This window comes from Stegostoma tigrinum, unplaced genomic scaffold (assembly GCF_030684315.1).
Source record: "Stegostoma tigrinum isolate sSteTig4 unplaced genomic scaffold, sSteTig4.hap1 scaffold_440, whole genome shotgun sequence".
In the NCBI taxonomy this organism is placed as follows: Eukaryota; Metazoa; Chordata; class Chondrichthyes; order Orectolobiformes; family Stegostomatidae; genus Stegostoma; species Stegostoma tigrinum.
Window position 1 is genome coordinate 15,227 of NW_026728368.1, and position 25,598 is coordinate 40,824.

Genomic DNA, 25,598 nt, shown 5'->3' on the forward strand with positions numbered 1-25,598 from the left:
ACAACTCAATTAAAAGGAACAAAAACAGAAATTGCTGGAAAAGGTCAGCAGCTCTGGCAGCATCTGTGAAGAAAAAAAAAACAGAGTTAACGTTTCAGGTCCAGTGACCAGAAAGACTCGTTAACTCTGATTTATCCTTCACAGATGCTGCCAGAGCTGCTGAGCTTGTCCAGCAACTTCTGGTTTTGTTCCTGATTTACAGCATCTGCAGTTATTTCGGTTTTTATCAAGTGAAAAGGATATGTGTGCTCTACGTTCATCCTCCTGACATAACTGCACAATCAATGGGACTCAATCGCAGAGTATTATGTGAGTTTGAATCTCAAATCAAAGTGTTTTTATTGAACAGACTGTGTAATAGGCCAGTGGGGAGTTCTGAGATTTAAATAGGTAACACAATGCATTTAGGGGGTTCCTTTTCCCAATTTTACTGTCTGTGTTTCCAACATGTGCTACAAAATTCTCCTTCACCCAGTCGATCACTTGCAAGTTGTTTTATGTGATAACAGACCCAGAAACTGCTGCAGAGGTTGAGATGACTGTGGAGAGAAGAGACCAGTCATGAAACAAAGAAATATCACCTGCCTCACTATTGGCTTGACTGAAGCATTTCTGGGTGTATTCAGGATCTGGAATCAGGAATTGTGCGAATGAAGCTACCAACTCTAGGCTGGTGAGATGTGAGAATGTGTAAACCACATTGCAGACGAAATCATCGCTCTCCAAAAGTTCCATCATGAACCCAGACAGGGACTGGAAGGTTTGCAGGTTGTACTGGATCAGATCTTCAAATCCAAACACAAGCTTCTTCTCAGAGACTCCTGTGAAGGCCATCTCACCAAGCTTCAGTAACGCTTCACAGGGGTCTTCAGTCTCTTGGCCATGATTTTCCAGAATGTTATAAATATAGTAGGAATATAGCTGGATGATGGTCTTGGGAACTTGCTGCTGTTTCCTGTCTCTTCCTATGAAAAAGGGACCCAGTGACAGACTGAGGACCCAGCAGTTATGAAGGGTTATGGCACATGGTGTACAGGATCTCGTTCTCCTCCATGTGTTTGAAAACAGCTGCTGCCACTGTCTGATCCTCAAAAAATCTGTGGAAATATTCCTTCTGTTCATCACCAAGAAATCTCAGGGGTTCAGCTGAGACACTGATCTCAGCCTTTTTCAACAAATGGAATGCAGTGAGACGGCTGGCCACTCGCCCTGAACATCCTGGGAGCAGCTTGTGCTGGATTAAACTGTACATAATGTCTGACACTTCACACGAGGATTCAGGATCAGTGCACGTAAACTGTGATTCTATATTTGTTTGATTATGTTCACAACTGTTACTGTCCTTAAATTTGTCCAAACCATCAAATATAAACAGTAAACTCTCTGGGTTCTTTCAGAGCTCTCCCAGAGCATTCCCAAGGTAAGGACAGTGCTCCTGTACCAGGTTCTTCAGGTTTATTCTGCAGTTGATAACATTTAAATCTCAGTGTTTGGAAAACAAATTGAAATTGTGGGTATATTTACCTATTAGCCCAATGATGGACCAGCATTTGTACCATTGCTGTTTTTCCAATCTCTGGGATCCTGTTTGCTGATGCTGAAATTCTAGAATTCGACTGCCCAAAGAAATATTTCAGTTTCAGAGCAGTCTCCCAAGCTGGGAAACATTTCTTTGAAACAACTGCTCAATTCAGACTTTTTAAACTTGTCTTCAGAGATGTTTCTGTATCCAGTCTTCATGGTCTCTGCCTCTTACCAGCAGTTCATGTTTTACTATTTTCTGATCTCAAACAATAGCAACAACCATTAGCTCAGTGTATAAATCAAGCAATTGAAAAACGTTAAATTTGTCATAAATAGGATAGTGTTCACGCTCAGTATTTAAGTTTGTTCCTGGAGTATTTCCTTGAATTCCTGTTGGGCATCTTAAACTGGAACAGGCAAAAAATAAACTGCTCTTCGAAACTGTTTATGAATTACAGAAGTAACTTTTAAATATGACATTTTAATCCAGTGACATTCCAGGAAGAATGAACTCATCTTCTCAAAGCAGATGATTGTGGGACATTAACAAACAGTGAATGCGAAATTTGGTTGAGGAATTTGGTATAAATTTCATTCAGTGATGATACAAAATGATCAGTGTGTAATTCAGCCTCAGTACTACATCAATTCAAATAATTCTATTTCATTTTCGATAAGAGATGTTTTGTTTTTTCATATTATTCGAATACTTTTGCTGTCCTCAGCAATATGTGTGTCTGTATGTGTATGTCTCTGTGTGTTTATGATACGTGTGTGTCTCCAAATGTGTGTGACTCTCTGTGTGTATGTGTAAAGGTGTCTGTATGTGTGGGTATGTGTTTCAGTGTCTGCATACATTTGTGTATTTCTCTGTCTATGAGTGTTTCGTCCTCTGTATCTATATGTTTCTGTCTTTGTATCTGTGAGTAACATTCTATGTATGTCTGTAAGTATATGTATGAGGTCGTCTATATTAGCATATATATATTATTGTGAGTTTTTTTGGTTTTGTGTATCTGTGTACATCTTTATTGTCAATCTCAGTGTGTCCGTGTCTGGTTGTATCGAGGTAATAGTCTGTATCTATATCTGAGTGATTCTTTGTGTCTGTCGCTCTATGCAACAGGATCTTAATTGTTTTGGTGGTGAAGTATTGAACTGGGGTCAAACTCCTCTCTCTCTCTCTGTCTGCCCCTCTTATGTTTAAAATCATAATGTTCATGGTCGTGTTAATGTGTGCCTCTATGTCTGTGTGTGTTTGTGCATGCGTGTTTGTGCACCTCCTGCAATAATCGTTAGCTCAGTGTATCAATCAAGCAATTGAAAAACGTTAAATTTGTTTTAAATTGGATAGTGTTCATGCTCAGTATTTCAGTTTGTTCCTGAAGTGTTTCCTTGTATTCCTGTTGGACGTTGTAAAATGGAACAGGCAAAAAAAGTGCTCTTCAATGTTGTTTATGAATTAAAGAAGTAACTTTTAAATATGACATTTCATAAGACAGTCTCTGCCTGCAATGGGAGTGACTTTGTACTGAAGGAAGTTTGAATGAATTAATTAAAATGTGGTGGATCAAAGGCTTAAAGCGATATAAGTTTGAAGAGGCCTCCCTGGGCCACTGCACAAGCAGCAGATTTGCTTTGGGCAAGACATCAAAGCCTCTAAATCTCTCACATTGTACATTTGTTTCATTCTTTAAAGGATGCCTTTGGAGACACAGATCCATTTTGCACCATCCATTGCGATGTTGTCCCTGGGATATGAGGAGAAGGAAGTGAACATGCCCAGTGCTGGTCTCAGCCCCCTCGACCGTTGATTAATTTCTCGCTTAAAATTTGTGAGAGTGCATCAGAAAACGTTGTAAGCTGCAGAAAGTGCAATAAAATTCACCTCATGGAATGGTTTCCTTGGAGCTGCCTGAATACAACTGCGGTGCAACCTTTCTGTTTAATACGTTTAATGTGAGGAATACTGCTCAAAGACAAATCATTTCCACGTTACAGAGTGAGCACAGCATTTCTCCACATGAGCATTTTCCACAGTGAGGATCCTCAGTCCAAATGCAAACCTCTCCACACTGGGTTTGTGAGTGTGTGTGTGTGTGTGTGTGTGTGTGTGTGTGTGGATGGATGGTGCTGTCAATTTGGATTGTGCTAAAAGATGCTGTCCTTCCTTGCTCCCTCTTTGATTTAATCCTTGAGGGTTTTCACTCTCTACCATCATATGTCCAGTGGCTTGGGGCGGCCAGCAGAGGGAGGCATTGTATCATTTTAACACAGGGGAGCTTTGCTACCTTATTTTGGCTCTGCTCTTCATGACAGCAAATTTCTGGTGAGACTGCATTGGCATGGCAGCCCATTGCAATTGAGAAGTTTGATGCTGAAAAACAGGGAATTTAGCTATTTGTTATCAATTGTTTCGTGACTTGTTTCTCATAAAATCTTGTCATTGCCTGCCACAGTTTCCCACATCAAAACAGCTCATAGTTGGCTATTTGTGACAGTTGTATGGGGTCTGTGTAATTGGAACTGAGAAGTGAGACCATGCATTTAATAACAGAACATTTTCAGATTAACTATAATGTTATCAAAACCCTCCGAAGGATTTGATTTTGATGGAGACTTATGGAGGGTTCCCAGCTGATAGAATTTCTTCCTGGGTAATTCCTATTTCTCTGGACAATTCCTTTGGATTGTCAAACAATGGAGAATCCAAACATTCCCAGCTCAGCTCTCTTCCTGAACTGTGATAAGGACTCTTTTTCTAGATGGGTGGAATACACCCCACCTGCCTCGATGGGTACAGCTCCAACAAATATTCAAGAAGCTTGATACCATCCAGGACAAAGCAGCCCCACTTGATTGGCACCACATCCATAAGCACCCACTCCATCCACCACAGATGCTCAGTGGGATCAGTGTGTACTATCTACAATATGCAGAAATTCACGAAAGATCCTCAGACAGTGCGTCCCAAACCCACAACCACTTCCATCCAGAAGAACAAGGATAGCAGATTCATGGAAACACCAGCTCCTTCAAGTTCCCCTCTGATCCACTCACCATCCTGACTTGGAAATGTATCACTGTTCCTTCAGTGTCAATGGGTCAAAATCTTGGAATTCCCTCCTTAACAATAATGTACATCTTCAGCACATGGACTGCAGCAGTTCAAGAAGACAGCTTACTGACACCTTCTCAAGGGGCAATAGAAGGAAAATAAATCTGACTCAGCCAGTGATGTCATATTCCAGGTGTGAGCAAAGTAAATATGTTCTGAAATGCGAGCTTCACTGAAGAGTTTTCTTTTGTCATAACACAAGGAATTTATGCAACCAGGTATTTCACTGCATTACTGATCTTTGCTGTGAACTTAGACAATGTTGCTGCACAAATAAATGTGTTTGTGCAACAACTTAGATTCCACAGCATGTAATCAACTGCACCGAAATGATCTAGAAAAGGTGGGTAATTCTCAGAACGGATCCCTTGAATGACATAATATAAGAAACGTACAACATAGATTAACCACAGGAGGATGAAGCTCCCAGAGATGGTGAAGAGCAAAATCACAGACTTCCTTCTGCTATCCATCTGTGCGTCTGTGCAATTGCCTCTTTTGCTCTCACCCTTCAGCCTCTTCCGGACTCGACAAGTCACTAAAATGTGTCTGACTGTCATAGCATTAAGCAACAGAATTCACATGAATGGCATAAAGGGGTTAAAACTGTATCAAGCAAATGGGGCCACATACCAAATCTCAGTAAAATACCGTGACTTTGTTTTCCTGTAGAATGGCATAGTGTTGATGATCCTCAGAGGCTCATATTGAAAATAGAATAGGATGTTTTTCAAACAGAGTGCAAGTTGTGAGAGGGAGAGTGAGTAAATAGAGAAAATGAGAGACAGCGAGAGTGCAAGTTGTGAGAGGGAGAGTGAGTAAATAGAGAAAATGAGAGACAGCGTGAGACAGTAAGTGACGGTGTGAGAGAGAGTGAATGAGGTTGAGAGAGCAAGTGAGACAGAAAAAATGACAGAACAAAAGATAGATAGAGAGATTGAGTGTCAGGGAAGGGGTGGCTCTGAGGGGTGAGGGATTGGGGTAAAAAAGAGAAGTACCATGCCGGAGGAGGTAATGGGGGGTTTGGTGCCCTGCCCTGGTCTGTTCTCTCACCTGGCGCTCGGTAGCAAGTATGAAATGGGGAAGGTCAGATGACTCCAGTTGGAACTGCTTATTGGAGGGGGCTACCACTTACTTGGAAGCTCATAGTTGGCAAAGAAAAAATATCTAATGGAAAAATATGGGATAGGTAAAGGGCAAGGAGATATTAACTAGCAAAAGTAATAATATCCCAGTGCAAAACTTACTGACAAAGTCTCAGATTAAAAAAAAGGACATGCCCAAACAATAACACACTAAAGGATCAATATCAGCAACAGGCAATGGAATTACATCAGAACTGGCAAGGAACATTCAGACCACACAAATATCAGGCAATGATTCGATCTAATCATCTAATCGCACAACAAACTACTGCCCCTCAACATTTACTGAACCCCCACTATCAACATCCTGGGGGTTACCTTTGACAAGAAACTCACCACATAAATACAGTGGCTATAAGATAAAGTCAGTATCATGGGCCTCCCATGAGACTATCTGGTGCTCCAAAAACCATTAAATGGCCTTGTGGTACTATTGCTGCATTGTTAACCCAGAAACAAGTGTAATATCCTGGGAATCTGGGGTCAAAAATCACCATGTCAGATGGTGGTCCACAAATTCAATAAAAATCTGGGTTTAAGGGTCTATTGGTCACCATGCACTATTGGTCAGGGTAACAAAAAATCTGCCTCTTTAGGGAATCAGGGTGACTGAGCAGTTAGCACTGCTGCCTCACAGCACCAGGTACCCAGGTTCGATTCTGCCCTTGGTCACCTTTCTGTGTGGAGTTTTTACATTTTCCCCACGTCTGTGCGGGTTTCCTCCCACACCTCAAAGGTCTGCAGGTTTTGTGGAATGGCTGTGCTAGATTGCCTTGTAGTCTGCAGGGTGGGTGGGTTAATCATGGTAAATGCAGGGTCACGGGGATAGAGTGGGATGCTGTCGAAGGGTGGGGTAGATGTAATGGAATGAATGACTTCTTTCCACTCTGTAGGGATTCTATGACTGCAGACCCACAACAATGTGGTTGACTCTTATCTCCCTTCTGGGCAATAATTACTGGTCTGACCAGTGACATCAACTTCCCATGAATGAGTTAATAAACAAAATTCAGCCCAGACTATTCGCCAAGGCAACAGTTCCTTCAAACTGAGCTGGGCTTCCCATGGCAGCGTGGTTAACTTTAGCAGGTACTGAATACGTACAGCAGACTGGGAAAAGAAAGGAGGCCAGTCGTCCAGAAACAAATGGGTGAACACATTGCAACAGACAGGACTAAGGATGGTGGTTGGAGTGTATATTAATGATCTGGATATGGATGGAGGTTTGATCAGTGAAGGTGGCAGATGACATGAACTTGTTTGTGTGGGAAATAGCAAGACGTAGAGCCTTAGAAGGGGCAGGGCTACAGCAATCATGGGAATTTTGAGCTGATATATTTGGGAGGGCAAACAAGGTGAATGGAGGACATGAAGATGAGGAGCCTATGAAATTCAGAGTCAGGGCGAACTTGCTATGCATTTCCACAGATCCTTGAGAACAACAAAGCTGGTGAACAAGGAGGTTAAAGAGGCTTAAGGGATACTTACCCATACTCATTGAGGTATTTATTGCAAGAGCAGGTTTAGGCCACAGCTGGACTACAGCTATAGAGTCCTATCACACGGAAACAAACCCTTTGGTGTGAAGCAGATGTTGCAGTTTGGGCAATGGTGCGCTCTTCCTGCCAGATGTAGATCAGTGAGAAGTCTCATGGTTTCATGGCCCTGACAACTATGTCTGCTGGAAGTGTCACTGACTGAAGCTCCTCACAGACCATGTTAAAGTTGGAGTTACACTTGAACACGCCAAAGAGCTTACAGGTGTCAGAGAGTGTAACAGACACTAGTTGTAGGGAAGTGGTTACACCATGCGTTCAGTCAGGTAGATGGGTGACTGCCAGGAGAGGCAGGCAGGTGGTGCAGAGTCTCTTGTGGCTATTCCCCTGTCTCAGAGGTACACCCTTTTGGATGCTGTTAGGGGAATAACCTCTCAGGGAAGTGTTATAGCAGCAGCCAGGCTTGTGACACCACAAATGGTTTTGCTGTAGAGCAGGGTTGGGCAAGATCCAAGCAAGCGATGGTGCTCAGAGACTCATTGGTTTGGGACAGAGACAGGTATTTCTGTGGCTGCATTGAGAATGGTGTGCTGCCTCCCTCCTGACTGGGTCAAGGACACCTCTGCGCGGTTGCACCAAGTTCTTAAGGTGGAGGGTGAGCAGCAAGAGGTTGTGGTGCATGTTGGTACCAATGACATCGGCAGAAAGAGTGATAAAGTCCTGCAGAGATAACACAGGGAATTAGGAAAGAGGCAGAAAAGCCGGACCTCGAGGCTAGTAATCTCTGGGTTACTGCCAGTGCTGCATGCTAGTGAGGCAAGGAATAGAAAGATAGGACAGACGAATGCTTGGCTGAGGAGCTGGTGCAGGGGGCAGGGTTTCAGGTCCTTGAAATTGGGACCCATTCTGGGGCAGAGGTGACCTGTACAAGAGGGATGGGTTGCATATAAACTGAAGGAGAACCAACATCCTCAGTGGTGCGACTCAGCATGATTTAAACTGGAGTGGCAGGGGCATGGGAATCAGAGTGGCATGTCAATGGAGGGACTGAAAGTAGGTTGATGTTAGGACCATAACTTGAAAAGAAAGGGCACAGGAACAGGTAAATAAACACAATGGTATTAATCAGCTGAAGTGTGTTTATTTCCATGCATGGAGTATTGTAGGTGAGGCAGATGAGCTTATAGCCTGGATCAGGACAGGGGACGATGATGTTGTGGCTGTTACAGAGACCTGGTTCAGAGACAGAGAAACGGGACTGGCTGCTCAATGTTCCAAGGTTTCATTATTTTAGACAAGAGAGAGAGGAAAGTAAAAATGAAGGAGAGTTGTATCACTAATCAGGGAGAATGTTACATCTGCTCTCAGGGAGGTCATACTGGAGGGCTCATCCACTGAGGCAATGTGGGTAAATCTCAAAAATAAGATGGGTGTAGTCACTATGATAGCATTATACGATAGGCCCTCCAACAGCCACCGAGACATTGAGGGACAGATATGTAGGCAGAATATGGAAAGATGCAAGAAAAACAGAGTTTTACCATTGACTTGATCTTCCCCGATATTGACTGGGACTCTCTTACAGCAAGAGGCTGAATTTGTTACAGTGGGACAGCATTTTGGAAACAGTGATCACAACTCCTTCAGATTTAAGATAGCTAATATCAAGGAGAAGTCAGGACCTTGTGACAAGTTATTAAATCGAGAGATGGCAAATTACATCAGTATTAGACAGGAGCTAGGGAGTGTTAACTGGGAGGACCTGTTATCGGCAAGTCTACATTCAACATGTGGGAATTGTTTAAAGACCTGCTGATGAGAGTTCAGATCTGGAATGTTCCAGTAAGGAGAAAGGACAGGTCTGGCAAGGTTAGGGTCCCTTGGATAATGAGGCAGGTTATGAATTCAGTCAAATGGATAAAGAAGGACATGTAAGGTTGTGGAAGATAAAACTGGATAGGAACAGCAAAGAATATTAAGAAAGAGGAAAGAAGTTACGCAGGGAATTGGGAAACCAAGAAGTGGGTATGAAATGACCTTGGCAAGTAAGTTTAAAGAGAATCCCAAAGCATTTTATATACGCATTAAAAACAAAAGGATAACAAGAGAGAATAAAGGAAGGGACTTTTGCTTGGAGGCACAGGATGTGGGCAAGATCATAAATGAGTACTTTGTCTCTGCATTCACCCAGGAAAAAGATAATGGAGGACAGTGGGATGAGTGCAGACCATGCTAATATGCCACAGCATTTTGAAATCAACAAAGCATTAAAAATGACAGCGCATGTCCACAAAGCTCCAAACACTTTTTCCTCGATTATACAGAATCAGCGGTTTGCTTTCTCAAAGTAAAAGTTCCCCACTCTGAGCGTGGAGAGTACAGACAGAATCTGTTTGCGCACATGAGCTGCTTCATTCACCCTGATTCACTCTGAGCCTTTCTGTGGTAATGAAGTGTGAAGCTGGATGAACACAGCAGGCCAAGCAGCATCTCAGGAGCACAAAAGCTGACGTTTCGGGCCTAGACCTTTCATCCACACTTTGTTATCTTGGATTCTCCAGCATCTGCAGTTCCCATGATCTCTGAGCCTTTCTGTGGGTTGGTTGCAGTTCCCAGTGGTGGCCAGTAGTGGTCAATAACCTGTGGAACGGTGACGTTCCCGGATTATTATCATCTGTTCTAGTTTCTTCTGCTTGAAGGTGTGAGGAGAGATCAGGAGAGGCAGTTCTGAAGAAGGGTCAATGGACGCGAAATATTAACTCGACTTTGTCTCCCACAGATGCTGCCAGTCCCACTGAGCAATTTCTGTTTTTCTTTTTAAATAAGATGCGTTTTCCCAAGAATTTTGGAAATTAAGGGACGATTTGAGTGAAGTGTGATAAGGTACTAACAGAAAAAGATGAACTATTTCCGTAGGTTGGGGATTCTAGAACAAGGGATCATAATCTGAGAAAGAGAGCCAAAGCGTTTAGGAGAGATGTCAGCTCGCACTTCTATAACTTTCTCCCTCACACAGCAGTGGATACTGTATCTGTTGGTCTGTTAAATGAGAGCTTTGTTTATTGTTTAGCAAAGGAATTGAAGGATGTTCGGCCTGTTTTGATGTGTAAAGCTTTATTTAACTTCTATTCCTTCTGGAAATTCTCTCCTCTTCACAATCTTCAGTCAGGAGATTCAAATCTTAACAGATCACCATCCTGATGCCTGCACATCAAGACATTTACCACATTACAGATGTATAGATTCATAGTGTAAATATCTCAGCTGTCCTAACATTGTCACTAAGGGATCCCTGCATTCTATGTTATTGCTGCACTTGTATAAAACACATAGATTAGTCTTGTTCGAAATATGACACGGGTTTTGATGATTTGTTTCCTGGTCCTGTTGTGGCTCCGATCAGATTTGGTCCAATGCTAAGAGCAGGGGATGACATGATCCAAGGAGAAGGAGAGAGTTTGGTTTTTTGACTTTCCAATTGTCAGTCCTATGACTGATTCGTGATTGAGTTTTCTAATGGTGTTCTGCTCTGGGCAGAGTTGGAGCTCAGAACTGTAAGAATCTATTACACCCATTGACCTCTGAAACCAAGTAAAATTACAGACTTCCTTCTGTTCTGACAGAGGGGACCATGAGCTCAGTCTCTGTCCAAACTCCATAATCTCTGGACAGACTGGAATGGAGGACAATCAGAGGTGGCTGCAAAAGCCAGAATTCAAACTCACTCAATCCCCATCACTTCCACTCACACTGTGCATCGATTTTTGGCGATAAAATCTTATTGTTGCTTTTGGGAACAGGCAGGGAAATTTCTGTCAATAATTCACCATGTCTTTTTTCATTTGTCTTGCACAGTTAATTTGCTGGCAATTGTTATCCTTTCCAGGGGCAAGTGCAGTGTTTCCCGTTGCACTACTCGTTACCTGGTGGTTCTGGCGGCTGCTGATCTGATAGTCATTATCACTGAACTTATACTGTGGAGTTCTCCTTACTATTATTACCCATTCTCTTTTGTGCACAACATTGCTGTGTGTAGTATTAGCTCAGTTGTTTAGCAGCAGGAGTCCGGGAGAGAGCGCGAAGGCAGCTGGGAAAGTAAGCTTTCATCCTAAAAGTCTTACCTCGCGTGACTGCGGCCTTCAGCTGTACAGTAGAGGAGGAGTCCCAGAGTGGGCATGAGTGGTTGGCTGGATAACAGTTATCTTTTACCCAATAAATTTGGGAAGTGACTAATACCCGAAACACTGCATGTGTAGTGTCTCCTGCCCTTCCACCTCCTCCAATCTAATAATAAAGACTAAGTGCGGTAAGCAGGTAAGCTATTTGCATTTTTTTCTTATCTCTTTGTTGTCTTTTGGGGAGGTCACACAGCAGTGTGTGACTGTAAATGAGAAAGGGAGAGGTACGCTGCATACAGGAACACAGGAACTGCAGCCCTTGACATTTGTCCCACAGGTATAAGGCATTTGCTCCCTGCGTGGATGAGGAACAAGGCTGCAGGAAGGATGAGTCAACTGACAATGGCACCATGGTTCAGGAGGCCATTCAAGAGTAGGGAGCTAAAGGACAGATTGTAGTTGTTGGGGATTCCGTCATCAGAGTGATAGACAGTATCCTTTGAGAGCAGGATAGAGAGTCCCGCAAGGTGTGTTGACTGCCGTGGCTGGCTTGAGAGGATACTGGAGAAGGAGATGGAGGATCCATTTGTTTTGGTCCACATAGGTACCAAAAACATAGGCAGGACAAGGAAAAAAGACCTGATTCAGGATTATTGAAAGCTTGGAACAAAATTTAAAAAGAAAGAATTCCAAGGGTCGTCAGAAATAATGGAAACTGCAGATGCTGCAGAATCCAAGATAACAAAGTGTGAAGCTGGATGAGCACAGCAGGCCAAGCAGCATCTCAGGAGCACAAAAGCTGACATTTCGGGCCTAGACCCTTCATCAGAGAAGGGGATGGGGAGAGGGTTTTGAAATAAATAGGGAGAGGGGGGAGGCGGGCCGAAGATGGATAGAGGAGAAGATAGGTGGAGAGGAGTGTATAAGTAGGGAGGTGGGGAGGGGATAGGTCAGCCAGGGGAGGACAGACAGGCCAGGGAGTCGGGATGACGTTAGTAGGTGGGAAATGGAGGTGCGGCTTGAGGTGAGAGGAGGGGATAGGTGAGAGGAAGAACAGGTTAGGTCGGCGGGGATGAGTTGGGCTGGTTTTGGGATGCAGTTGGGGGAGGGGAAGAACTGAGCTGGTTTTGGGATGCAGTGGGGGAAGGGGAGATTTTGAAGCTTGTGAAGTCCACATTGATACCATTGGGCTGCAGGGCTCCCAAGCGGAATATGAGTTGCTCTTCCTGCAACCTTCGGGTGGCATCATTGTGACACTGCAGGAGGAGATGGATATGTCGTCTAAGGAATGGAAGGGGGGGTTAAAATGGTTCGCGACTGGGAGGTGCAGTTGTTTATTGCAAACCGAGCAGAGGTGTTCTGCAAAGCTGTCCCCAAGCCTCCGTTTGGTTTCCCGAATGCAGAAGAAGCCATACCGGGTACAGTGGTTACAGTATACCACATTGGCAGATGAGCAGGTGAACATCTGCTTGATATGGAAAGTCATCTTGGGGCCTGGGATGGGGGTGAGGGAGAAGGTGTGGGTGCAAGTGTAGCACTTCTTGCTGTTGCAGGGGAAGGTGCCGGGTGTGGTGGGGTTGGAGGTGAGTGTGGAGCGGACCAGGGAGTCATGGAGAGAGTGGTCTCTCTGGAAGGCAGACAAGGGTGGGGATGGAAAAATGTCTTGGTTGGTGGGGTTGGATTGTAGATGGCGGAAGTGTTGGAGGATGATGCGTTGTATCCAGAGGTTGGTGGGGTGGTATGTGAGGATGAGGGGTATTCCCTTAGGGCGGTTATTGTGTGGGCGGGGCGTGAGGGATGTGTTGTGGGAAGGGTCGTAATGTCTAGATTGCAGCCTGAGACACATGCAAATTGGCATAGGGCGGCGAGAATCAGGGAAGTGAACACGTGGCTAAAAGAGTGATGTTGGAAAGAGGGTTTCCTTTTCACTGGGCAATGGCATCAGTTCTGGGACAGAAGGGATCTATACAACTGGGATGGACTCCACATGAACAGGGCTGGATCCAGTGTTCTGTCGAAAAGGTTAAATAGGGTTCTCAATAGAACTTTTGACAATCAAGTAGGAGGAAAGGGAGGAGCAAGTGTGCAGGGAGCATAACAATTAATGTAAGGCAAAGCAACAGGTTAGCAGGTTACGAGGAAGCTTCAACTGCATTGCAAATTAAGGACAAAGCTAAAGCAAAGGATAACTCAAGAGCTGTTAGTAATGGAGTTGATAGAACTCAAAAAGACAGTGCCAAAACTGGTATAAGGGCACTTTATCTGAATGCTCAGAGCATTCGAAACAGGGTGGATGAGTTGACGGCACAAATCATGGCAAATGGGTCTGAATTAATGTCAATGACAGGGACATGTTGCAGAATGGTCATGACTGGGAGAAAAATATCCAGGGGTATTAAACTGTTTGGATGGACAGGCAGGAAAGTGAGGGAGGTGGTGTTGCTCTAATTTTTAAGGATGATAGAAAAAGCTAATACATGTAAAAATGATACAGCAATTATCATGGGGGATTTTAATTTACAAATTGATTTTTCAAATCGCATCATGCATGGCAGACTTGAGGAGGGATTCATAGAATACATCCGTGATAATTTCCTTGGACAATATGTAATGAAACCTACGAGGGAGTAAGCTATCCTAGATCCAGTCCTGTTTAATGAGACAGGAATAATTAATGATCTCACAGTTAGGGATTCTTTCGGAAGGAGCAATCACAGTATGGTTGAATTTAAAATACAGATGGAGCATGAGAAGGTTAAATCTTGTACCAATGTCCTCGGCTTAAACAAAGGACACTATGATAGGATGAGGGAGGAGTTAGCTCAGGTAAAATGGGAGGAAAAACTTTATGGTGGGTCAATTGAGGAACGCTGGAGGACTTTCAAAATGATTTTTCACAGTGCTTAGCAGAAGTATATTCCAGTGATAAGAAAGAACTGTCGGAAAAGAGAGAACCAGCCATAGATGTCTAAGGAAATAAAGGAAAGTGTCAGATTGAAAAAAAAAACATACGAAAACAAAAATTAGTGGGAAACAAGGAGACTGGGAAATCTTTCAAGGCTAACAGAAAGCCACAAAAAAGTTATAATGAAAAGTAAGATAGTTAATGAGAGTAAACTAGCTCAAAATATAAAAACAGGCAGCAAAAGTGTCTCTAAATATGTAAATCGTAAAAGTGCGGTGAAGGGAATCATTGGTTGTTTAGAGGATGAGAAGGCCAATTTAATAACTGGGCCTGAGGAAATAGCTGAGGCACTAAACAGTTAGTTTGTGTCGGTCTTCACAGTGGAAAACACAAATAGCATGCCAAGAACTGATGGCAAGAAGGTTATAGCAGGTGAGGACCTAGAAACTATCATTATCACTGCGGAGGCAGTGCTGAGAATAGCTAATGGGAGGCAAAAGTTAGTCAAGTCTCCTGGCCCTGATGAAATGCATTGCAGGGTTCAAAAAGAGGTGATGGGGGAGTAGCAAATGCACCAGTACTTATTTACCAAAATTCACTGGACTCAGGGGTGGTTCACACAGATTGGAAAACAGCCAATGTGACGACACTGTTTAAAAAAGGAAGTAGACAAAAAAGCAGGGAACTATATGCCAGTTAGCTTAACTTCAGTAGTCAGGAAAATACTTCAATCCATCATTAAGGAAGAAATAGTGAGACATCCAGATACAAATTCTCCCATCGGGAACACCCAGCATGGATTCAGGAAGAGTAGGCCAGGTTTAATGTAATGGAATCTTTGAGGACATTACTTGCATGGTGGACAATGAGGAACCTATGGATGTGGTGCGTCTGGATTTCCAGAAGGCATTTGACAAGGTGCTTAAGATAAAGTTGCACGGTATTGCAGGTAATGTATTGGCATGGAGAGAGGATTGGTTGACTAGTAGAAAGCAAAGAATAGGGGTAAGTGGGTGTTTTTCTGGTTGGCATTCAGTGGCTGGTGGAGTGCCTCAGGGATCAGTGTTGGGACCGCAATTGTTTACAATTTAAATAGATGATTTGGAGTTGGGGACGAAGTATGGTATGTCAAAATTTGCAGTTGACACTCAGATAAGTGGTAGAGCAAAGTATGCAGAAAACACTGGAAGCCCACAGACGGATATAGATAATCTAGGTGATTGGGCAAAGTTCTGGCAGATGGAATACAATGTTGATAAAGTGTGAGGTATCTATTCTGGTGGGAATAACAGCAAAATGGATTATGTTTTAAATGGTATACAAATGCAACACGCTGCTGTGCAGAGGGACTTGGGTATCCTTGTGCGTGAATTGTTAAAAGGAGGATTGCAGGTGCAGCAGGTGATTGAAAACGGAAATGGAATTTTGTCTCTCATTGCTGGAGGGATAGAGCTTAAAGGGAGGCTATGCTGTGAGACCACACCTGGAATACTGTGTGCAGTTTTGGTTTCTTTACTTGAGAAGGGATGTATGAGCACTGGAGGGGGTGCAGAGGAGATTCACTGGTTTATTTCCAGAGTTGAGAGCATTGGATCATGAGGAGAGACTGAGTGGGCTGGAAGAATGAGGGGAGATCTGATAGAAACATAGGATTATGAAGAGAATAGATAAGGTGGAGGCAGGAAGGTTGTTTCCACTAGCAGGTGAAACTAGGACTGTGGGCCCAAAGCCTCAACATAAAGGGAAACAGATGTAGGACTGAGGTCAGGAGGAACTTCTTCACCCAAAGGGTTGCGAATCTGTGGAATTCCCTGCCCAGTGAAGCGGTTGAAGCTACTTCGCTGAATGTGTTTAAGGCAAGGCGAGATAAATTTTTGAACAGTAAAGCAATTCAGGGTTATGGTGTGCAGGCGGGTAAGTGGATGTGAGTCTCAGAAAGATCAGCCATGATCTTATTGAATGGCAGGGCAGGCTCGAGGGGGCCGGATGGCCTACTCCTGCTCCTAGTTCTTATCTATTTATGTTACTGGGTCCCTTTATCATGCAGTGAAGAACTGCTCTGTCTGGTTCACCATCACTTTCTCCTTGAACTGATTTGTGACCGTTAGTTGTCAGAAGCTGAGAACAGCATGTTGTACTGAAAAACTGCAACTATGGTTGTAGCATCAATCTGCACTGAGTTCTGTTTTCTATTTTCAGTATGACCCTCTAAGGATAGTCAACAAAGTGCCATTCTATTGTAATATAAAGGCAAGCTGCTGTACTGAGACTTGGTGGTTGGCATCAGATTGGTTTGATACAGTTTTATCCCCTTTGCTGCATTTTGCTTTAAATCTGACGCTGAATGCTGTGACAGGCAGAGACGTTTTAGTGACCAGTAGGGTCCAGAAGAGGCTGAAAGGACAGAATCACCGAAACCCAGAGATGAAGAGCAGAAGGAAATCTATGATTTTGTTTTGCACCATATCTGGAAGATTCATCCTCGTGCGGTTAATCCATGTTGAAAATTTCTTTATTATGTCATTCAAGGAATCAGATTTGATCATTACTCATCTTTTCTAGATCACATGAGAAAAGTTGGTTATATGCTGCAGAACCTAAGTTGTTGCACAAACACATTTATTATGCAGCAACATTTTATAGGTTCATAGTGAAGATCTGTAATGCAGTAAAATACATGGTTATACGAATTGTGTTATGAATGAATAAAACTCCACAATCAGGCTGACAGAAGAGTCCCATTGTTTCCAGGCCATGAAATAACATTTTTTATGCACACAGAGGATATTGCATCACTGGCTGAGCCCTGCATTTATTACCCATCCCTTGTTGACCCTTGAGAGCAACCTTCTTGAACCGCTGCAGTCCGTGTGTTGTAGGTTGACCCACAGTGTTGTTCAGGAGGGAATTCCAGGATTTGGACTCATCAACAGTAAAGTCAGGATGATGAATGGCTTGGAGGGGAATTTCCATTTTTTTGGAGTTACTTTGTATCTGCCACCTTTGTCCTGGATAGACGTGGTCATGGGTTTTGAAGATGTTATATAAGGATCTTTGGTGAATTTCTGCAGGATATGTTGTAGATGGTAGACACTCTAGCTACTGAGGGTCGGTGAAGGAGGGAGTGGATGTTTGTTAGTGTAGTGCCAATCATTCAAGCTCCTTTGTTCTGGATCATGTCGAGGTTCTCGAATGGTTTTGGAACTGCCCCATCCAGGCAAGTGGGGAGTATTCCATCCTTCACCTGACGGAGAGCCCTTATCCCATTGCAAGGGGAGAGTTGAGCTGGGAACTTGCAGATTTCCCATCATGACACAACCCAAAGGTATTATTTGGGTAAATGGAATTTCCTATTGGTGAATTCCTGTCAGCTTGGAACCCTCTACACCTCCATTAAAATCAAATCATTTGGAGGTCTCTGAGGATATGAAATAGAATAGTTAATGTGAAAAATGTTTGTTTATTAAATACATGGTAACAATTCAACTGACCCCCCCATGAATGTCATGATTGGCCAACTATGAGCTAACAAGGTGCAGAGCTGGATGCCCAACTATGAACTGTTTTGATTTGAGAAACTGTGGCAGGCAATGACATGACATCATTGGACCCCACACACCAAAAGAAAAAGAGAACAAATGGCTGGGCTAGTTGTTTTTCAGCATCAAGCTGCCTAACTGCAGTGAGCTGGTACTTCAATGCAGTCTAATCAGAAGTTTCCTCTCATGGGGTGACGCGTCAAAACAGTGTAAACAAGCTCCCTCGTGTTGAAAGTGATTGAATGCCACCCTCTGCTTGCCTCCCGCGCCACTGCAAGAGGTCGGGAGAGTGAAAACCCTCAACGACCAGAGACAGAGCCGCAGCTCACAGCACCATCCAAACTTTTAACACAATGAGTACACGCACACGAAGAAACACACATACACGGGCACAGACAGAACGCACACACACATGAGGCTGATGTGGAGAGGGGAGCAATTGGTTTGACGTCCCTCAGTGTGAAACATGCTCTTGTGGGGAAATGTTCCCTCTGCAATGTGGAAATGATTTTCCTTTGAGCATAATTCCTGACATTATACGCATTAAAGAGAGTGTTTTCATTGCAGTTGTATCCAGGCGCCTTCAAGTGAATGGTTTCGCGTGGAGATAGGGTAAATTTTATTGCACTTCTGCAACTTGCAATGTTTTATTATGTACTGACAAAATTATAGGTGAGAAAGGATTCAGAGGTGGAGGGGATGAGACAAGCAGTGGGCATGTTCATCTCCTTCTCCTCATACCTCATGGACAACATCACAAGGGATCAGGTAAAACCAATGTCTGTCTCCAAAGACATTCATCGAAGAACAAAACAAACAGGCAAGGTGTGAGATTCACTGACTTTGATATTTGATCCAAAATAAATCTGCTGCACGTGCAGTGGCATGGGCATTCCAGCAGAGGGTGGCATTGTATCACTTTAAACACAGGAAGTCCAGACAGATCCTGCTCCTCTGAGATAACAAAGAGTGGAGCTGGATGAACACAACAGGCCAAGCAGCATCTTAGGAGCACAAAAGCTGAAGTTTCGGGCCTAGACCCTTCATCAGAAAAGGGGGATGGGTAGAGGGTTCCGAAATAAATAGGGAGAGAGGGAGAGGCGGATCGAAGATGGATATCAAGGAAGAAAGATGGAGAGGAGACAGACAAGTTAAAGGGTTGGGGATGGAGCCTGTAAAGGTGAGTGTAGGTGGGGAGGTAGGAAGGGGATGGATCAGTCGGGGGAGATGGACAGGCCAAGCGGGCGTGATGAGTTTAGTAGGTAGGAAATGGAGGGGCGGCTTGAGGTGGGAGGAGCGGATAGGTGAGGGGAGGAATAGGTTAGGGAGGCGGTTATAAGGTGAGCTGGTTTCGGGATGCAGTGGGGGGAAGGGGAGATTTTGAAGCTGGTGAAGTCCACATTGATACCATTGGGCTGCAGGGTTCCCAAGCGGAATTTGAGTTGCTGTTCCTGCAACCTTTGGGTGGCACCATTGTGGCACTGCAGGAGGCTCAGGATGGACATGTCGTCTAAAGAATGGGAGGGGGAGTTAAAATGGTTCACGACTGGGAGGTGCAGTTTTTCGTTGCGAACCGAGCGGAGGTGTTCTGCAAAGCGATCCCCAAACCTCTGCTTGGTTTCCCCAATGTAGAGGAAGCCACAACGGGTACAGTGGATGCAATATACCACGTTGGCAGATGTGCAGGTGAACATCTGCTTAATATGGAAAGTCATCTTGGGGCCTGGGATGGGGGTGAGGGAGGAGGCGTGGGGGCAAGTGTAGCACTTCCTGTGGTTGCAGGGGAAGGTGCCGGGGTGTGGTGGGGTTGGAGGGGAGTGTGGAGCGGACAAGGGAGTCATGGAGAGAGTGGTCTCTCTGGAAGGCAGACAAGGGTGGGGGTGGAAGAATGTCTTGGGTGGTGGGGTCGGATTGTAGATGGCGGAACTGTTGGAGAATAATACATTGCATCCGGATGTTGGTGGGGTGCTATGTGAGGACGAGGGGGATCCGCTGGGGGCGGTTGTGGCGGGGACAGTGCGTGAGGGATGTGTTGCGGGAAATGTGGGAGACGCGGTCAAGGGCGTTCTCAACCACTGCAGCGGTGGGGGGGAAGTTGCGGTCCTGGAAGAACGTGGACATCTGGGATGTCCGGGAGTGGAATGCCTCATCCTGGGAGCAGATGCGGCGGAGGTGGAGGAATTGGGAATAGGGGATGGAATTTTTGCAGGAAGGTGGGTGGGAGGAGGTGTATTCTAGGTAGCTGTGGGAGTCGGTAGGCTTGAAATGGATATCGGTTTCTAACTGGTTACCTGAGATGGAGACTGAGAGATCCAGGAAGCTCAGGGATGTGTTGGAAATGGCCCAGGTGAACTTGAGGTTGGGGTGGAAGGTGTTGGTGAAGTGGATGAACTGTTCGAGCTCCTCTTGGGAGCAAGAGGCGACGCCGATACAGTCATCAATGTAACGGAGGAAGAGGTGGGGTTTGGGGCCTGTGTAGGTGCGGAAGAGGGACTGTTCCACGTAACCTACAAAGAGGCAGGCATAGCTTGGGCCCATGCGGGTACCCATGGCTACCCCCTTTGTCTGTAGGAAGTGGGAAGAATCGAAAGAGAAGTTGTTGAGGGTGAGGATGAGTTCGGCTATACGGATGAGGGTGTTGGCGGAGGGGGATTGGTCGGGCCTGTGGGACAGGAAGAAGCCTTAAGGCCATCTGCATCAGGAATACCGGTGTATAGGGACTGGACGTGCATGGTGAAAATGAGGTGTTGGGGGCCGGGGAATTGGAAGTCCCGGAGGAGGTGGAGGGTGTGGGTGGTGTCACGGATGTAGGTGGGATTTATTCCAGTTCCCTCTCCCCATCCCCTTCTCTGATGAAGGGTCTAGGCCCGAAACGTCAGCTTTTGTGCTCCTGAGATGCTGCCTGGCTGCTGTGTTCATCCAGCTCCACACTTTGTTATCTTTATTTACAGAAATGTCCTGTTGGGTCCTCGATTATCCTCTCATCATCCTGTAACAAGACAGCATCCACCCCCCGAAATACCAGCATGAATTACTTCAGTGCTTAGTACAGGGCATGTCTTACTGTTAGGAAACACAGAAGGGTTAGAATATTTAATATTATTGCCTATATTGTTCAGAGATGCGCAGGTTCATAGGTTAGCGGTGCGAAATTTGCACAAATAAAGGGTGACATAGTGACGGGATACTGGCCTCTGTTATGTCAGAATTACTTTATCCTCGACAACTCTACCTGCACCCCACAACACACAGCCTCCCCAGCAGTGTCTCATTAACCCACCCCTCAATCAAGCTACTGGAGACATTTTCAAATGTTGAGTTAATATATTAATACATTATCCATGATTTGAAAACACTCTTGTACTGTTTGTGAATGACGATACTGATTTATGTAAAAGAACAGTTTATTGCTTTCTTTATCTGGTATCTAAATTTGGACTGCGTCACCCCATAAATAAATGCATTTGTACAGCAACTTAAATTCACCAACATAACTCCAACTTGTTCAAACGCATGTAAAGAATGATTGTCATCGACGGGATAAATTCCAGGAATAATCTTGCAAATGAAATTTATCACATATATCAACCACAAAATTATAAAGCTGCCAGAAATGGTAAAGAGTAAAATTATAGACATCCTTCTGCTCGACATCTCTGGATCACTGCGATTCTCTCCCTTGCTTTGACCCCTCAGTCCCTTACGGACTCGACTGGCCACGATAATATGTCTGACTGTCAGAGCGTTGAGCAGCAGAATTAGAATGAATGGCAGCAATGGATGAAAAACTGTAATGAACCATTTAAATCCTACCCAGATGGGTTCAGTATAATAGCTCGGCTTTGAAAAACAGAGCCATGGTAAGTTGTAAAGTATTCTATAAGGTTGATATCTAAAGTAGAAAGGAACATGCATTAAACACATTACAGTGCAGGTTGTTGATAGGACTACAACTGCATTTCTCTTTGTGCAATATTTAGTTTTCAGTTTCTGGCAGCAAATAGTGACAAATCGATCAAAGCTGAAAGTGACTGTGAACCAAACAGAGCAGGAGGTGGCTGCTGTTGACAAGACATAGATGATGCTGCACACGGGAGTGATATCCAAGAAAGATAATGGGAAATAATAAAAATTGATCTGCCTCAGTATGACCTCAGAGATGAGAACTATCAGATCTGATGCTGCCATGGCCACCAGGTAGCAAGTTGTGCATGAAGATAGGCCACAGTTTCCACGAGACAGGACCATGATTGCCAGTAAATTAACTGTAGTGGAGAGAAAAGAAAATAGACAAAAATAGTTTGAAGCAAACACACTGTCTGAGTCTCCGCAATCATATCTGCATTCTGGTACCAAAAGGACATGCTGTTTGAATTCCAATAAATGGTTAAGCATCACAAATATGATCTCAGTTCATCTCAGACTTGTCAATTTCAAGATTTAGCAAACAAAGACTTTAAGAGATGAGTCACAGTTCACCTCCTGGATGTTGTTTGATTTGTTAACAACTGCTTCTCCCATTTGCGAGCCATTTCAACTCCCCCTCCCATCCCTTCGACGACATGTCCATCCTGGGCCTCATGCAGTGCCACAATGATGCCACCCGAAGGTTGGAGGAACAGCAACTCATCTTCTGCTTGGGAGTCCTGCAGCCCAATGGCATAAATGTGGATTTCACAAGCTTCAAAATTTCCCCTCCCGCATCTGCATCCCAAAACCAGCCCAGCTCATACCCGCCTCCCTAACCTGTTCTTCCTCTCACCTATTCCCTCCTCCCACCTCAAGCTGCACCTCCATTTCTTACTTCTTAACCTCATCCTTCCCCCTTTACCTTCTGTCCTCCCTGGACTGACCTATCCCCTACCCACCTACACTCACCTCTACAGGCTCCACACCCACCCCTTTAACTTGTCTGTCTCCTTTCCACCTATCTTATCCTCTTTCCAACTTTGATCTGCCTCCTGCTTTCTCCCTATTTATTTCAGAACTCTCTTCCCCTCCCCCGTTTCTGATGAAGGGTTGAGGCCCGAAAAGTCAGCTTTTGTGCTCCTAAATGTGTTTGGCCTGCTGTGTTCATCCAGCCCCACACTTTGTTATCTCAACGGAGATGTGGATGATTTAATCACGTAAAGTCAGTGTGTGGTGAGAACTTTGCTCCAGGTCACTGTCAATTTGACGAGGAAAGCCACAGGGATCCCAGGGTCATGGGGAGCGGCTGTGAGTCAAGTATCAAAGTGAAATTTCCAATTGCAACAGGAAACCCGATTTCCTCCATCCCGTGTCAATGTCAGGCAGTACAACGTGCCCAATACACTGCTGATTGTTTTTGTGGAGTAGAGTTCAATAGCATTGTAGACCAAGAAAAGAGAGGCTAGATGAGGGAGGGAGTCACGCCAGACTCAGAGAGAGAGAGGAGCAGGTGGTTTAAAACTGTGCAAACTGAGATGTCGAGACTGAGGCCAAACTTTTGTCAGAGCAAGAAACCATACCATGAGCAGGGACAACACCACCCTCTCCCCGATCAACAAATTGGACAAAGTGCAGCTGGACCTCTTTGTTATCTGGGTGTCCTATTCTGGTGGGAAATGTGGACTGGAGATCAGGATGAAGTGGGACAATGAAGCAAGTGAGAACAAAACCAGCTCTGTTCATCCCAGATGCCCAAGTTCTTCAAGGACCGCAACTTTCCCCCAACAGTGATCGAGAATGCCCTTGACCGCGTCTCCCGCATTTCCCGCAACACATCCCTCACACCCCGCCCCCGCCACAACCGCCCTAAGAGGATCCCCCTCGTTCTCACACGCCACCCCACCAACCTCTGGATACAACGCATCATCCTCCGACACTTCCGCCATCTCCAATCCGACCCCACCACCCAAGACATTCTTCCATCCCCACCCCTGTCTGCTTTCCGGAGAGACCACTCCCTCCGTGACTCCCTTGTTCGCTCCACACTGCCCTCCAACCCCACCACACCCGCACCTTCCCCTGCAACCGCAGGAAATGCTACACTTGCCCCCACACCTCCTCCCTAACCCCCATCCCAGGCCCCAAGATGACATTCCACATGAGGCAGAGGTTCACCTGCACATCTACCAATGTGGTATACTGCATCCACTGTACCCGGTGTGGCTTCCTCTACATTGGGGAAACCAAGCGGAGGCTTGGAGACCGCTTTGCAGAACACCTCCGCTCAGTTCGCAACAAACAACTGCACCTCCCAGTCGCAAACCATTTCCACTCCCCCTCCCATTCTTTAGATGACATGTCCATCATGGGCCTCCTGCAGTGCCACAAAGATGCCACCCGAAGGTTGCAGGAACAGCAACTGATATTCCGCCTGGGAACCCTGCAGCCTAATGGTCTCAATGTGGACTTCACCAGTTTCAAAATCTCCCCTTCCCCAACTGCATCCCTCAACCAGCCCAGTTCGTCCCATCCCCCCACTGCACCACACAACCAGCACAGCTCTTCCCCTCCACCCACTGCATCCCAAAACCAGTCCAACCTGTCTCTGCCTCCCTAACCTGTTCTTCCTCTCACCCATCCCTTCCTCCCACCCCAAGCCGCACCCCAATCTACCTACTAACCTCATCCCACCTCCTTGACCTGTCCGTCTTCCCTGGACTGACCTATCCCCTCCCTACCTCCCTACCTATACTCTCTCCACCTATCTTCTTTTCTCTCCATCTTTGGTCCGCCTCCCCCTCTCTCCCTATTTATTCCAGAACCCTCACCCCATCCCCCTCTCTGATGAAGGGTCTAGGCCCGAAACGTCAGCTTTTGTGCTCCTGAGATGTTGCTTGGCCTGCTGTGTTCATCCAGCCTCACGTTTTGTTATCTCGGATTCTCCAGCATCTGCAGTTCCCATTATCTCTGTTCCAACAGATTCCCTTCTGGAGAGGGGTCACCAGGCTCAGAACATTAACTCCACTTTCTCTCTACAGTGGCCGCCAAAACCTGCCGAGTTTCTCCAGCAACTTTTGTTTCTGATCAGAAAATATCTTTTCTTTTGGAGAAGGAAATGAGAGCTTTCTGTGCTGTCAATGCAGTGATTAATACCACCAATGCCTGTATCAAAGCATCACTGCTTCTAGAATCTGCATCATTGCACTAAACACATCAAGCAAACTACAATCAGAGCGTCACTTGGATCTGAGGCAGTAACTCAAAACTCCAGAGTTTATTCAGACCCTTACGTGCTTTCGAAATAAAATGATAAAAGTGATCCAATATCTGCATAAAATCTGTCGGCAGAGCCAGTCCCAAAGTAAATCCAAGGGCAGCATGCTTCGAGTTTCAGTGGTAACTCACTTACCTGGAACACCAATGACAGCCAGGACCATGTAATATATTTTGTTGGTGCTGAGAATAATTCCGTGCATTTTCTGACTGCAATACTCTGCCTCAATGAACAATCTGACTGAATTAAACTGCGAGCTAATGAAGCCTGTTATCTATACTTTCTGGAAATCTCCGCAGGGACATGAGGATTGCAGTGTTTTCAAAGCTTTTCTTAAAACCATTTGGGGGATAGAAATTCTGGCAGTGAGCCATGTCAGAACACTGTTGTTTATAGAGTATGATGGTACGGAATTGTTAAAGAATAAAATTGAATAATTAAATTAATCAGTGAATTTTTTTGTTGCAAACGTGTGCAGCACTTAATGAAATAAAATGCACAATAAATGATATTAAAGTCAGTTCAGTTCAGACAAGGCAAAGTTATCATAATCTTGATCTGTCATTAGAG

The 25,598-nt window shown here is 44.9% G+C and overlaps 1 protein-coding gene and 1 pseudogene across 1 annotated transcript; both read right to left on the reverse strand.

The window, feature by feature from the left end:
• Positions 1–327: 327 nt before the first annotated feature.
• Positions 328–11,460, reverse strand: LOC132208508 (NACHT, LRR and PYD domains-containing protein 3-like; annotated as a pseudogene).
• Positions 11,461–11,793: 333 nt separating this feature from the next.
• On the reverse strand, positions 11,794–25,255 carry LOC132208509 (probable G-protein coupled receptor 139). The gene is made up of 4 exons (XM_059644033.1): positions 25,164–25,255; positions 21,257–22,110; positions 17,926–18,011; positions 11,794–12,040 (listed from the first exon to the last, which is right to left on the reverse strand). The coding sequence occupies exons 1-4, from the start codon at positions 25,228–25,230 to the stop codon at positions 11,794–11,796; spliced, it is 1,254 nt and encodes a 417-aa protein (XP_059500016.1). The 5' UTR covers positions 25,231–25,255.
• Between the last annotated feature and the right edge of the window lie 343 nt (positions 25,256–25,598).